We start from the raw sequence: 14,580 nt of genomic DNA, 5'->3' as shown, positions 1-14,580 counted from the left end.
AAAAAAAAAAAAAAAGAAAAAAAAAGAAAAAAAAAAGCCTCTTGGAGGTGGAGAGGGGGAGAAATTATCTTGCAGTCATTGTGACTGCAGGGCACAAACTTTTCACTGCAGTGGCAACAGAAAAGGAGAAGGAGGTCAGGATATCAGACCTACAAGACTGTGAAATATGTTGAGAGACTGAGTACTGAAGTGTGGTGGCACAGCAATTTACATATGCAGGAACAAATATGTTGTGATTTAAATTCTATGTCTAAAGATATGTCCAAGCAGAAATAACAGCATAAGAACTCTTCTATGTTCCTGAGTAGCTAGTGGAAATTTTAGAATACCAAAGCAACAAGATGTAACAAAACCTAATTAGAACTCTGCTTTCAGATACTTTTCAATAATTATAGACTGGATAAGAAATGCTTATTCCTCACCTAACCTTTTTTGATGGATAAGAAGCCCAGAAGCTTCTTTAAGATGTTCTGTCACATGCGAAAGACATTAAATTCCACATTGTTCTTAAAATCTCACCCTGTCTTCTCACAGCCTTTTCTATCTCCATTAATATCCACTCCTCACTATTGGGTTTATCTTTGCTGAAAACTCCCACTGATTATCTTCATTCAAAAATAAATCCATCTGGATGATATTTTGAATGTATCCAAATATTTGGATCTTTCTGCAGTAAAAGGTCATAGAACTGGCAAAAAATTCTTCACTACTTTACACAGGTAGAGAACAGATTTTTAAATGTCTGTAAAGCTTTTCTGATTAAATGGTACCTGAAAATATATCCGAGCTAAATAAGAAAATGTCTAGGTATTTCTCAAATTTTGTAAAACTAGAGAAATAAATACATATGAATATTTGCATGAAAAAATATTTATTTCAAAAAAAATCAAATTTTTGAATGAAAAATCTTTTCATCAAAATAACCAAATCTTTACAATCTTGACAACCATATTTAACCAATCTTTAGCTTGATAACCAGATTCTCTGGCAATAATTCTATCATTAGAAGTTCAAATCTTAGACAAGCTCTGATTGTATCACTTGTGTCTGAAAGATATGCTATTTACTCAACAAAAATCTGGCTGGAGAAAAACCCAGAATCATTTCTCAATGAAAGTCTCATCTTCTATTTATATTCTCCACACAAAAAGTACTGCTAAGTTAAAGTTATGGCTAAAAGAACTTCCTAGGAACATGGGAACATTTTAATTTTTGTCACCTAAGTAATAATAAGAGAACAAAGAGAAAAAAAGAGAAAATTCTGTTAAAAAGGAGAAGACTAAGGACAGAACCTCCATTTCTAACATTTCACAGGACATCTGCAGGAGCCAAAAACTGCTAATGACTTTTAGTGATGTTCTTATCTCAGGTTAACTAACACAATTTATCCCACTGGCATTAAGGTAACAGCAAAAAGAAGACAACTTCTGTTGGCAGGTGGTATTCAACCCCACGTTAGAAAGATGCTACTTATGATTATTTCATGAGCACTTCCACGCCCACCCCCGCCCCCCTGCCCCGCTGCCGTTCATCTCACAGGGATCTGGGCAACACAGCTGACAAAGCAGGAGAATTCTGCTGGTCTTCCAGTCATCCATGGCCTTGTATGTTTGAGAAGTATGCATACTCCCCTTTTATACTGACAAAGGTTTCTTAGATAACCATCTACCTTCTACTTTCTTGCTTTCTCTTCAAGGAAAAGATAAAAATATGTTTTCTGAAATGAAAGTATAGATTTGCATAATTTTTACATAATTGATATTTTCAGCAGTGAGACAACATTTTATGGCACAATAAAACGATTACTGATAAATATTTTACAACTGGATTCCTATACTAGTTTTTAACTTTTTGACTTTTTATTTACTTAAATCAAAACAAAGGGAAAAAAATAGATGACTTTTCAAATTCCATTCTCTCATTTCTGTAATGTTTTAATTCAGCAGCTGTTTGTCCAATCTTTTAAAAATATATTTTTAAAATTGTATCTTGGTCCACACAGTTTAATAATATGACATTTCTGTGGCTGAAGAGCTAAAATAGCCTTCTAATGGGAAAGGAATTGAAATAGCTCTGAAATCAAATCCTGCTGTACTTTCCACAATTATTGGGGTTTTTTTCCTTAAGTAAAATAATTTCTTGAAATAACAGTGACATAATAGCTATATTCAAAAATTAAGCTTACACATAGGAATACAGGAATTCCTATAATTTTATTTGATATTTAAGCATTCTTTCCATTTAGGTATTTCTCCTTATTCATTGGAAAAAGAATATTATTCTTTTTCTCTTTTAATAGAAAAAGAAATCTTTAATATATAAACAAATGAATTTTTTTTTCTCTCACTTCACACCAGTGTAAACTAGGATAATTTCAACAATGTCAAGTAAAACAGCTGCTGGGGAAGTCTAAAGCATAAAATGATTAAGCACTTCGTAACAGGCATGATAGACAGTACATTGCATGACATTAGGTCAAAGTAAAACCTAGAAAAAATATTTACATAAGTTAATCAAATACAACCTTGTCTATGAATAATTTGCTTTTCAGAAATATTTGAACGTGTGAGAATGTCTTCTTTCTATGTAAAATGCCTTTTACTGAAAAACAAGTCCTCCTTCCCATCTTACCCTTCCTTTTGAAAAATCGTAATAGTGCCACAGGGAGATTGTGGCTCAGGTCCTTATAGATTAGCTTCTTTCTGACCAATAGGACACATTCTACTAGTAGACTAAGTCTCCAGTGATGCACCATCATCATTCTTTAAGAATAATAATTACAATGCATGGTAGGAAGCCCCAGGCCAGGGAGCTTATCCCATAAATGGAAAATGGATAAGTGAGTATTTGATCTAAAGGTTCTATGATATATCACCTCTGTAATTTCCAAAGAGAAACATTTTATTTTAATTGTTGAAAAGTCAACATTTTCTTGGCATATAAATCAGCTAATTGTCTCATTAGTATTAAACGGTGGCTGAGAGAAAAATCATGAAAGCAAGTGAGATAGCCAATGTTTTCTATTTTAAAGATTCTCAGAGATCTTCAGGAGCAACACTTCCAGGCATTATGCACTAAAATGGGCTACCAAAGTTAAAATGTCCTGTCCTTCAGGGGTGCTGACACTTGTTATTCCTATTGGCCTGAGTAGGAATTTTGAGCTTATAGCACCTTTGAACATCACATAAGTTTTATTTAAGTAGTTTCTTTTTAGGCACTCGAGTCTGAAGAAAAAAATAATTGGCTATTTAGTGTAATCTTATGAAAGTATGTGTGACTTGCAGCACTTTGAGTTCACATTTTAGAAGCATGTCTGTGCTTAGAAAAGTAGCCTGGAATCTTCCCAAATCAATCTGAAGTGAAAGTTTCATAAAGAACGTAGAATTTAGTAGAAGTGAATTAGCAGAAAAAGAAGTGCAAAGTAATTCTAGAATATCACTAGTGCATAAGTAAGCATTCCCTGTAAATAAGTCACTCATTTATAGAAACAGGATATAAATAAATGATGTTTGAGACTTTTTTCAAATACTTAAGATTTCTTTATATGATATATTTTAGAACAATCCACAGCATCTAAAATATATAAAAATAAATATCTACAGTATTTACAAAGTATGATACAATCCAACCTTTAAAAAGACTTGTAAAGATGTGTTCTTTAGCTCATACTGAGGTAAGTAGGTTTCTGTAAGACTGAGAAGAAATAGGAGAGGCAAACATTTTGAAGGAATCCCTTTGTCCAGATGTTGTAGTCCATAACATGATAAAAGCATGTGCCATTATCTGGTGGTCTTATATGTATTGAGCCAAAGTCATCCTTGCTGTAACTCCATCGAGGTAAGTTTAGTTATGCTAGGGACAAATTTGTCCCACTCTGCATTCTCTGTGTTGCTGGTGTCTTCTGCAGAAGCCCTCACAGCTTCATCTAAATTTGAAGTCATGTTCATCCCTGGTATGTGAAGATGCAGTTCCACTGATTTCAATGGGCTGAGTGTAGCTGGGATACCTGTAAGATAAAATAAGAATTTTAAGATGATTTTACTGTTTGTATCAGGTAGCTGATTTGCTCACCCTGTCATTGTCACTCTCTGAACACTATGCAGGTGATGAGCTATTAACAAAATGGCATGCCAGAAAGTGTTCTAAATTTCACTTGGAAATTTTAAGTGAAGACTTCTTGACTGAAGGCTAAAGGGATTTCTGCTGCATAAACCTTTATTTTCTTACTTTTAAACATTTTTATTGTGTTCTACTACTTATTTAATATGCATTATCTGGTAGATTACACTGTGGTTCCTTATCCAGATGCCACTGCGACCAGCAGAGCACTACAGCTTCCTGTGTACACATCACTCATAGAATCACAGAACAGTTTGCGTTGGATGATACCTTTAAAGACCTCCTAGCCCAACACCCCTGCCACAAGCGCAGCACAGGCAGGGAGAAGAAAATTATGACAAATAATAGATATAGAGTAAAACATAATTTATAGCCACACTGTCAACTGGGTTTCATGGATGTAACCTTGCTTGTGCAATACATACAGGAATGGCAACACTAGTGGAAAAGAAGGAGCTGAATTCAGGGGAAAGAACCCACAATCCTTATATAGTAAGTGAAAAGAACACAGTTCTTCAGAGGTAATTTATTTAATTCTTTTTAGATGTATATTTTAGGCAGATTAGGTGTCCTTGGAGATACCAGTTTCACTGTTATCAGTATATAGTTTATATAGTTCTAGCCTATAGTGACTGAGACAACTTATAGACAACCAACATTCACATTCTAGGAGCAGTCCCTTGCAAAGCCCTGCTGGGATATAACACATAATGTAATGAGAAATATAAAATAATAAATTCTATGCCATTTTTCATCTAGTCACAAAGCTAGGGAATTTCACAATCATTTCAATTTTATCCGGCAGTGGGAAAGCTTGAACAACTTCTGCCTTTCATTTCAGACTGTGTTCATTTGTTTATCAACCTGTACTGGAGAAAAACCAAGAGCAGCTTCCCAGCTGTTCCTAAATACATACAATAACCCACCCAACAGGAAAGAAAAAAAAAAAAAACAACAAAAAAAACCCCACACCAAAACCAAAACAAACCAAAAAAACAATCAGAAAATGTGAGAGAAGTAATTAATGTGAATTTCATATTTAATCAGACCAACTTACACCAGAATCTATGGTAAGCAGATCATTTGGAATAGTCGAGGACATTCAGGTAGTTCATTCTGTACACCCAATTTTGGTTAAAATATTTGTGATAAAATATACCACAGCTTCAGAGAATTATCTCTGAGTAGAATAGCTTTGTATAAACATGTTGCAACTCCAGGGAAAATGATTTTCATACTTTCAGGTACCTGATCTTTATTTACTTAGGAGTCTATAGGAAGTAGGGATCCCAAAGAAAATATTTATATATGTGATTACGTTATCCCTTCTCAATTGCAGCTCAACTTATGAAATAAATGAGATGAAATTTTGTTTCATCAATATATAACCAAAGTTGTAGTATATTCTGTAAAATACTTCTTCGAAGTTACTTTTCTTACATTCAGTTCTTAACTGTAGACAATCTTCTCTCATTGCATTGTGCTCAGATTCAAATATTGTTGCATGCAGAATTAAATTTTACTTCCACAGCATCAACAGACATAGGGATAAGTATACTACCAGTGGGTAATAAGTGCAGTACCATTTGCTGGAAGTGTGTTTATGTTGGTCAATACAATGTGTTCTGAAAGTTTTGAAATGTTATCAAAATTGCTGATCTGGGTGGTCAAGGATTTCCGACTCTCTGTACTGGCACGACCTCTGGTGAGCCGTTCATCATGGTGACTGCGAATGCCAAAGATGCAACAAGAAAATGCTGCTTTAAATTCTTCTCTAAATTTCCCTGTCAACCACAAAAAAGACTCATGAAAAAACTGTACTATAAACTGTGTTTCATCAAACTTTATAGATTAGAAAAAAGAAGCTATCTAAAGCAAAATTAACCCAACACACACAGATATTCTTCTAATGCAGAAGTAGGAAATCACTGTTTCAACATCTTGGAGAAAGACAGAAAAATATAATCTTTATAAGAAGATACGTGAGGCATGGTATGAAGCCTAAATTTACTCTTGGCTAGACAGAATGGATAAACTAGAATGATTTATGAAATCGTGCCATGGATAATCTGTTGATTAATAACATATCTAATAAAAACAAGTAACTGAGTAATTGTAGGCTTAAATGGCTGAATCATTACTTGACATGTGAAATGAGAAGGCATGGCTAATTTGTATTTCATCTTGAATACATTTTAAAAAAAGATTTAACGTGTTTGACAGCCCATTAGTCTGCTGTTGGGGCTCATTAAATTGTTCACATCATCCTCACACTACACACCACAAAAAAACTATAGTGGGCAAATGTGTAGTGAGGATCAATAGACTTTTGCCTCCTATATTTAGCTGTGCTATCACCAGTTTAAGTCCTGATTCTGCTGTCCATAGCTAAATAAGAAAAATACAAACTAAGACAAATATATACTAGTAAGTAAACAGCATCCTGGCTAGTTCTTTGGCCTTAAATCCAGTTGATACAGTCTGGTCATGCAAGTACTATTAAAAGACTCGCAGCTTCCAAACCCCAATATCTGCATATAAAATACCAACTGGGGCCAGCCCCTGGCCTATGCTACCTCCCAGACAGTATCCGGGGAGCGTTTAGGGGAATGGTAATTGTTTCAGATTAAAGTCATGCCAGAGACTTCTCTACCAAATTAATGGTATGGACAGTCAAATCCAGGCACTTGGATTCAGGCCCTGGCACGGTTTAGTTGTAGGTAGATAGTCTGAAGGTAAGAGGATACTTGTTCCAAGAAGAGGATCTATCTCCCACTGGAGGAGCTGGGCTGATGTTACACAGTCATTAATCTTACTTGTTATGGCTCATTACATTCAAACTATACATTAAACTTGAATTCTAGGTAACTGTAACTCACCACTGAGGAAGTTATAAATAATAGGATTGGCTGCACTGTTTGCATACACAAGCCAGTGTGAGAACGTGAACCAGGCGTATACAGTTTCTCTGTCATCGGCATGATTAAACATCCCAAAAACCCTACAGAAAAAGAAAAGCAAGCCTGAAAGACGGCAACATGAGAAATCATATAAAAAGATTTGGCAACATCTAGCCTAATTTTATCTCTGATGGACTATTTGCAGTATCACAGAAAAGCTGATTCAACAGTCTTTACTTTCTTGAGAATTAAGTCTTCTCCCCATCCCTCAGCCTGCTGTCTTGGTGGTTTAGCACAACAGAGACCATCAGTACTTTACTTTGCAATGGTGCAGATGCATGATTTTTCTGCTAAGTAACCAAAGTCAGCTGGTGTCAGATAAGACATGAGAAGATGGGAAAAGTTGCTCTTGACTTATTCATGCCATTGAGGTTCCCAGCTCTAGGGCCACTCTCCAATAAACAGGGGATCTGGAATTGAACAGCACTGAACTGGTCCAAAGAGGCCACAGTAGCAGCTTCTGTCCTCCAGAGAAATCTGCTTTTCCCAGATTCCTTACACCTAACTTTTGATATTTAAGTGAAATTCTAACTATGGGCCTACTCTGCTCTTGTAGTCAAGGCAGTTTGTGTAGTTCCCCTGTGGCTCAGATTGTAGGTTGCCTGAACTGCCTTCTGGGAATACATTCCTCTCCACATTGCCTACCAAGGGATTTAAGGATGATAAGTACTTCAATCAGGCCTCAGAAAAGTGCCAGAATTGAGTGGGATGCATTTAAGCCTTCATATCCAACTTGAAACTATTCATTAAAAAATAAAATGTTCCTCAAACACCAATAACAGGCTGGTTATTTTTTGGGATATTCAAATCTTCTGCTATATGTCATTATTTATCGGTATTCCAGAGGGCTCACGATAACTATACCAAAGCTTTAGCCTGTCAGGCATGGTACAAAAAGAAGTGTATACACAATTATGTCTCAAATGAACAGGAGAAGAAAGAGTAAAAAAGTAAAACATAGTTTCCTAGGCAAACTGAACAGTTAGGCCAAGGTCTCAAAATTGTACATGATGGGGCTTGGGTTTGAACCCAGCATTTCACAGTCCTCGGGGAAAAAAACACAACACTACACTCTCCTGTTAACCTTCAGCTGTTGCTTTAGGTAAATGCACTTCCATGGGGGCATTTACAGTAAACAAACTGTAATCCCATGTAAATGACAGGTTTTAATGAGGAGATAGGCTAGATCATTTTCATGAGGAAAAGTTTGCCAATAAGGGTTCCACAATCTGGCCTTTAGTTTAAGTGGTACAGATAGGTTTTTCTTGCAACTCTATGATTTTTTTTTTCCATTTCTTTTGTGAAATAAGTACTCTTATCCTTCAAAAGTATCTGCCACAATAACAGGAATCTCGTAACAGAAAATTGGGTTTAGAGAGAAAGCTTTACCAAGTGTTTACATTTGGGGATATAATTTACCTTTTCAAGACATTGAGGATGCTAATTGGCAGATAGCAAAGTGCAAAAACCAGGAGGACAACCATTAGCATACGTGCTGTTTTTCTTCTTGCACGAATCTGTTTTATTTCAGCTGCCACAGCACTAATCTTTGATTTTGTTGATTGTCCCAGACCTCGGGGCTGTGCTGAGGACTGCAGAGGCTTCCATTTTTTCTGAACAACAGATGAAGTTCCTGGGATCTAAGAAGACAAAATAAGGGGCACTTTTAAAAACTAGCACTGTGGGTAGCTATAAGAAGAAAAATAGACATGTTGACATACACAATGTAAGCTTGCATGGAGAAGTAGTTTCTTTTACTAAATTAATTAATGTAGCTGCAAGAAACAAACTGAATTTCAGACAGAAAAGATTGAATAAAAAATTGTGTTTAACCAAATATATCAACTGATGTATTAAAATTTTCTTTACTTTTCACATATCTTGCCTTGCTTGTATCTTTAGACTATCCCACTTACCAACTCTATTGCTGCAATTATGTTGCTATGAAGTTCTATAGTAAATGTTTTACTGCATGGCAGAGTAGTTTTCCCCATTAATATGTTGCTAATTTAAGATACTAAACAACTTTTCAGCATTGGAAGACAAGGATTTAAAGGCTACATAGTTTTAAGTGCCACAGAACTTCCAAATATGCAATCTAGATGACAATGAAGCAGCTAAAGAAATCACAGCTGAAGTGTGAATCTCCCTGCAAAGATCTTCAAAACTCAATGTTTATACTGTGATGAATAGAGAAGAAATATGGAAGAGTGCCAAGACATAGGAAGAATTAGGTTAGTCAGACACCTTGAAATGGGTAGATGTAGCACCATAAAAAAAAAAAAAAAAATCTTGGTTTTTGTTTTCTGTGCCCTCACATAAGCCAAGACAAATAAAGCAATTTTGTTGCAGTCCTTCGAAATTATTTATTGCCTGTAGCCAAATGTGAAAGAATACAGATGGCAAGGACTTTCTCAGATAACTTTATTACAATGACATTTATAATGTTTTCAATGTTATACATTATGAAAACCTTTTGGGTAGAGATAGAACTTTATTCATGTGTAGTGCAATTGTCTGTGGGGTGAATGAGTGCAAAATAATCCATTTGTAAAAGTATCTGAAAAATTTAAATTGTCTATTGTAACATTTTAAAAATTAAGGTTTATCCACACAAACTGACAGAAAAGGATTAAATATTTGAAAAAAGCAAGCTAAAATGGGAATGCTTATTCTAAAATAAATGCATGCACGTTCAGAATTGTTCTTTTTTTTTTTTTTTTTTTTTTTTTTTTTTTTTTTTTGGTGAATAGCTTCCTTGCACAGACAAGCCTATAATTTAGCATTTATGTGCACCATCAAACCTGATTTACAACTATTGGAATGTTTTGGCAAAGTTGTGTTGTAATGAGCAGGAAATCAATGAAGCAGAATGGGGGATACAGTCTAACATTTATTTTTTACTAATATGTCTAAGGACCTAAAGCAAAAAACCTCCTTGCACTTACTTCTACTTCGGGTTCCCACTCATTCAGCTGAGATCAGCAGTATCAGTTTCCTACATGGACATGTTTGTCCTACTGCAAGGGATTTACCCTACTTAGCTTGGGGTGTACTCCTGCAATGTGTCTTTGTGATGCACTACTGAGATAATATGCTGTCTAAGGTTCTGACTCTGGTTTATCAGGGTACTTTGATATTCTGTTCTTCTAACTTTGAAGCAGAAGCTTCTCTCCTTTTCAGTCATACTGAGTTACCATATTGTAGCAAGAACTGAAGGTGGAAGTAGAGAAATTCAGACAAATCTCTCCTCCTGATTATGCCAAAGATTCACTTGAAGAAATCAGTGACCAGGTTTCATGGTAGCTAGATGCAATTTAGATGAAGACAAACATTATCTTGTTTCAAAATTGTGAACAGCTATTTCTACAGAAGTGTTAGACATGACTGTGTACATAGCTTGTACCTGCGTGTGCAAGTAAAATGGTCTTTTCTGGCATTTAGGCAGTTTTTAATAGCAAGAGGTGATCAAAGGCACTGTATACAATGTATAATCTCACTGTACTATATATTAAATTAAATTGCTAATTCTTCAGGAGTTTGTACTGAGAACTTTTCTAAAGAGCCCTATTTTCCTTTGTTACCATTACACCAATAATAAAGCAAGAATTTTATCAGGAAAAAAAAAAAAAAGAACTATATACCTACAGATACATAGATGAACCAGTATCATGTAAGAAGAATAACACTTTAGAAGTGTGTGTGTGTATACAGAAACACTTACAAATATGCATTTATGAAAACACACATACATGTATTACAAGTGATAGGTCGAGAGTAAATGGCCTCAAGTTGTGCTAGGGGAGGTTTAGATTGGATATTAGGAAAAAATTTTTCACTGAATAGGTTATCAAGCCATTAGGAAGTCGTTAAGTCACCACCCCTGGAGATATTTAAAAGATGTGTAGATGTGGTGCTTAGGGACATGGTTTAATGGTGGATTTGGCAGTGTTAGGTTTACAGCTAGACTCAATGACCTTAAGGATCTTTTCTAACCTAAATGGTTCTATGCTTAAGTATGTACAAGTATACACATGCCAGCATAATGCATACATTTGCTTTTTAGTAACAAATCAGTTATAGAGATAATTGTGGACAATTTGTGTAATTCCAATGATTCACTAAAAGCCCATTAGCTGTGTCCAAACAGGTACTAAAAGCTGCAGTTACTTTCTTATACACCTTTCCTCTATCTCCTCAAATTATTATCAAGGGTAAATCTCTCCAAATGTAATAACTTCCAAAGATTGGAAGGGTACATTTCATCTGCCAAGATGAAAAGAGGTAGGGCTCCTAGTTATTAGTATTAATAGACTTTTTTGTCAATACATTTGGACATCAGTAAATCGAAGCATACAGTATGGAACTTAATAAAAATTATGTATCAACACTTTCATCATAAGTCCATTCAGTTCTAGATATATATTTGTTCAAAAGTTACTTTTAATCTACTTAAAATCTGCAAGAGAACATAGACTTCTAAGTCACTACTTCCTTGCTAATAATGAAAATAAATTACTCAAAATCACTGGTATTTGTGGCATGATTGTTCTTGTCTTTACAAATATGAATAATGATTTCAAACACTGTACAGATATATTCAAAGATCTGCTTGAAAGACACAATCAGTAACTTTAAGAGCTATTGCACAAGTACGGTAAGGATAGCTTGTAAATCTGTCTCACCTTCAGTCATCTGAAACTTTGTATGTACAACACACTCCATTTTAAAAAAGAACCTTCAGAAAAAGTATAAGGCATAGACAGCATCTGTTAGCTGTGCTTTTTTCTATCTTCGATCTGGAAGGCTTATTGTATCTTGCAATAGATTCACTATATTTAACTGAAGTTCTGGTAAACAGCATGATTTCTTAATTGAAACTATTATCAAATAATACATTTAGACCACTGTATTCATTTGCTCTGCATGGCTGATTATGGCACACCTGTTGCACTTAGAAAAATGCCTGATGTCTACAGCCAAGTCACAGTTGATAACAGATAGGCAGTGGTTTTAATTTCACTTAGTGCAGTCTCTTACACATAGTGCTATCATCTACGCTAGGAAAAGAGACATCTGTATTTTCGCATTATTGATAGCACTAAGCCTGTAGCAGTATTTGTCTTTTTGCCACTGGGAAAAAAAGGGATCATCCTAACCTTGTCAGCATGCAAGATGTATAGGGAGAAGAAATATTGTGAAGAAGAAATCATCCCGTTAATGCAGTTGGGGGGAAAAACCCCAACAAAACAGGATGGTTTGCTTCCAATCATTCAACTTCTGCTCTGAATCTGAACCAGAATTTTCAAGCTATGTACAGGTTAAGGACAATTTATTTGCATTAACTTCATGGAGTGTGAGAGAATAGGTAGATTGTAAAGAAAGCACAGAAGAGAAAGCTAAGAAGGAACGTGATGATAAGGTCATTGGGTGCTACAGGACAGATAACTATTCATCAATGCAGAGCATCTCAGAGCTATGTTAGACTGACCTTAATGTCAAAACTAACAGACCAAAGCCTTTGTTCTGGTGAAGAGTCTCCTCAAATTGTAAAGGTTAAATTTCACCTTCAAACTACCTTATTATTTAATCTTATAAATGTAAGAAATGAGAAGCAAAAATAATAATTTAAAGATAAACATCAAGATAAACTGCAACTCTGGTTTAACCTAACTTGATTAGAAGTGAGAGTAATTACTGTTAAGATGTATGGATGATAATAAAATGCCTTAAAGTGGATTTGTTTTTTTCCTGTATTTTGTTTATTTGCAAAAGGTATGTTTTGTCAGTATAAGATTTGACTTTTACCATGTATATTTAGAAATCTAAAGTCTACTTGTGACTTCTCTGATGGATCAATTTGAGCTGCATGAAAAATGCTCCTGATGTGGCAGATATTATGCCTTGGACAAGAAAGTCTCAAATTTGGATGGTATCAGACGTAACAGTTAGAGAGAAATGATTCATGCCCATATCATGATGGAAATGTCCTTGTTAGAGCCATTTGAGAGGACAGGAGAGAGAGTATCTAGCATCATGTCTTCAATGGGATGAGTTTATAAATCCCAGACAGCATAAGACAGCAGAAAGAACCACAGACTGATGCACGACAGTCTACAGTTCACACCCAGAAAATGATTCTCAAGCTGGTACCACTTCAAAATCTTGGAGGGGGAAAAATGTTCCTGAAAAAACCCACATAATTTTTGCAAATTCAATTCAAACGTTCTTTGTGTGCTTGCTTGCTTGTGTTTTTTTCTTTAGTATTTGCTGTATTTTTAATTTGAAGCTTGAAAAAACAGATGTTCACATGAGAAATCATACCAATTATATGTCAATAATTCATATCAAATGTTACTGATAACAACCCACTTCACATCAGGCAATTCCAGTCTCCAGTTCTGATAGGTGACTTTCTAGTCTAACTTTTGTTTAGATTGGATCTGCTATGAACCCGAGTCTTGGTAGAATGAAAAATGAAAATGAAAACTTGTATAAACTACTAACAAAACAATAAATTCAATCCTAACTTTTGACTGCTACAAGAGATTTTAGTGGTATAACTAAGGTCATCTAAGGTATTTTAATAAGCATTTCAGATACAATGGGAGAGATCTTTCTTCTGCCTATAATCAATCCTTCTGTTGACTTCTCTCTCTCCCTCTAAGCCTTTCAAAGACATGAGCAAGGAGTTTACATTCAGCCTGACTGCCTTCATTTTTTAATGTGTCTTAGTGCCTATCCAAGGTGGCCGTAAGCCAGCAGTGTTACCTGAACCTGGTAACAGTGCTGCATGTAAAAATCCAAGCCCTAGGTGACAACATGGAGCGTATAGAGAAGGTTGTACACAGGAATCTGCACACAGTCACAACAGCAAGCAAATAATGTTAAATGACTTACCTGGCGACACCACAGCTTTCGAAATATTTGCAAATAGGCCAACACCATAAGACACAGTGGGGCCATGTATGTCACCAAAAAAAAGCATGTGTGATACATTTTGGGGTAAACCTCAGCTGGAAAGAGAATTCAAAAAGGAAAAGTGCATTTAAATATGCATACGTTTCAAATTTTAAGCCAAATTATTCATATAGATATGCATGTGTTTTTCAAACATAATAGGTTATAATGGAAGATGTATCCAATAATATTATGGTGAGGACTGATTTTTTAAAGACTTCTATATACATTCTGTTTCCATTATAAACACTCTTTTATCTCAAGCATCTCTTGTACCATATTACTGCTTTCATATCACATTATTACTTTAGGTATGAAGCTTTAAGAAGTTTTGCTTTTTATTAAATCAGTGAAAGATAGAAAATTTCATTATCTAACACCAGCTAATTATCCAACCTACCTAATCTTTGACGTATTTAACAGATTGCTTAACTGTCTTTAGTTTCAATTCTGCAAAGGCTACTACATATCTCTGAGTAAATTGAAGTCTCTCACCTACAGAGAATGTAGACTAGAGCACATGGGATGCTGATGAGGGGAG

The 14,580-nt window shown here is 35.1% G+C and overlaps 1 protein-coding gene across 1 annotated transcript in view; it reads right to left on the bottom strand.

The window, feature by feature from the left end:
• Positions 1-3,624: 3,624 nt before the first annotated feature.
• The window catches only part of HCRTR2 (hypocretin receptor 2), an 80,674-nt gene continuing 69,718 nt past the window's right edge, over positions 3,625-14,580 (bottom strand). The window contains exons 8-12 of the mRNA XM_026844057.1: positions 13,980-14,095; positions 8,499-8,719; positions 6,999-7,120; positions 5,703-5,903; positions 3,625-4,006 (exon numbers count right to left, since the gene is read on the bottom strand). Coding sequence (XP_026699858.1) covers positions 3,813-4,006; positions 5,703-5,903; positions 6,999-7,120; positions 8,499-8,719; positions 13,980-14,095 — 854 coding nt within the window. The 3' untranslated portion in view covers positions 3,625-3,812. The remainder of the gene's footprint in view (positions 4,007-5,702; positions 5,904-6,998; positions 7,121-8,498; positions 8,720-13,979; positions 14,096-14,580) is intronic.

Source organism: Athene cunicularia, assembly GCF_003259725.1.
Source record: "Athene cunicularia isolate RWA chromosome 3 unlocalized genomic scaffold, athCun1 chr3_part1, whole genome shotgun sequence".
NCBI classification, from domain to species: domain Eukaryota; kingdom Metazoa; phylum Chordata; class Aves; order Strigiformes; family Strigidae; genus Athene; species Athene cunicularia.
Note: the sequence above shows the minus strand (reverse complement) of the source record. Positions and strands in the feature narration are given on the sequence as shown.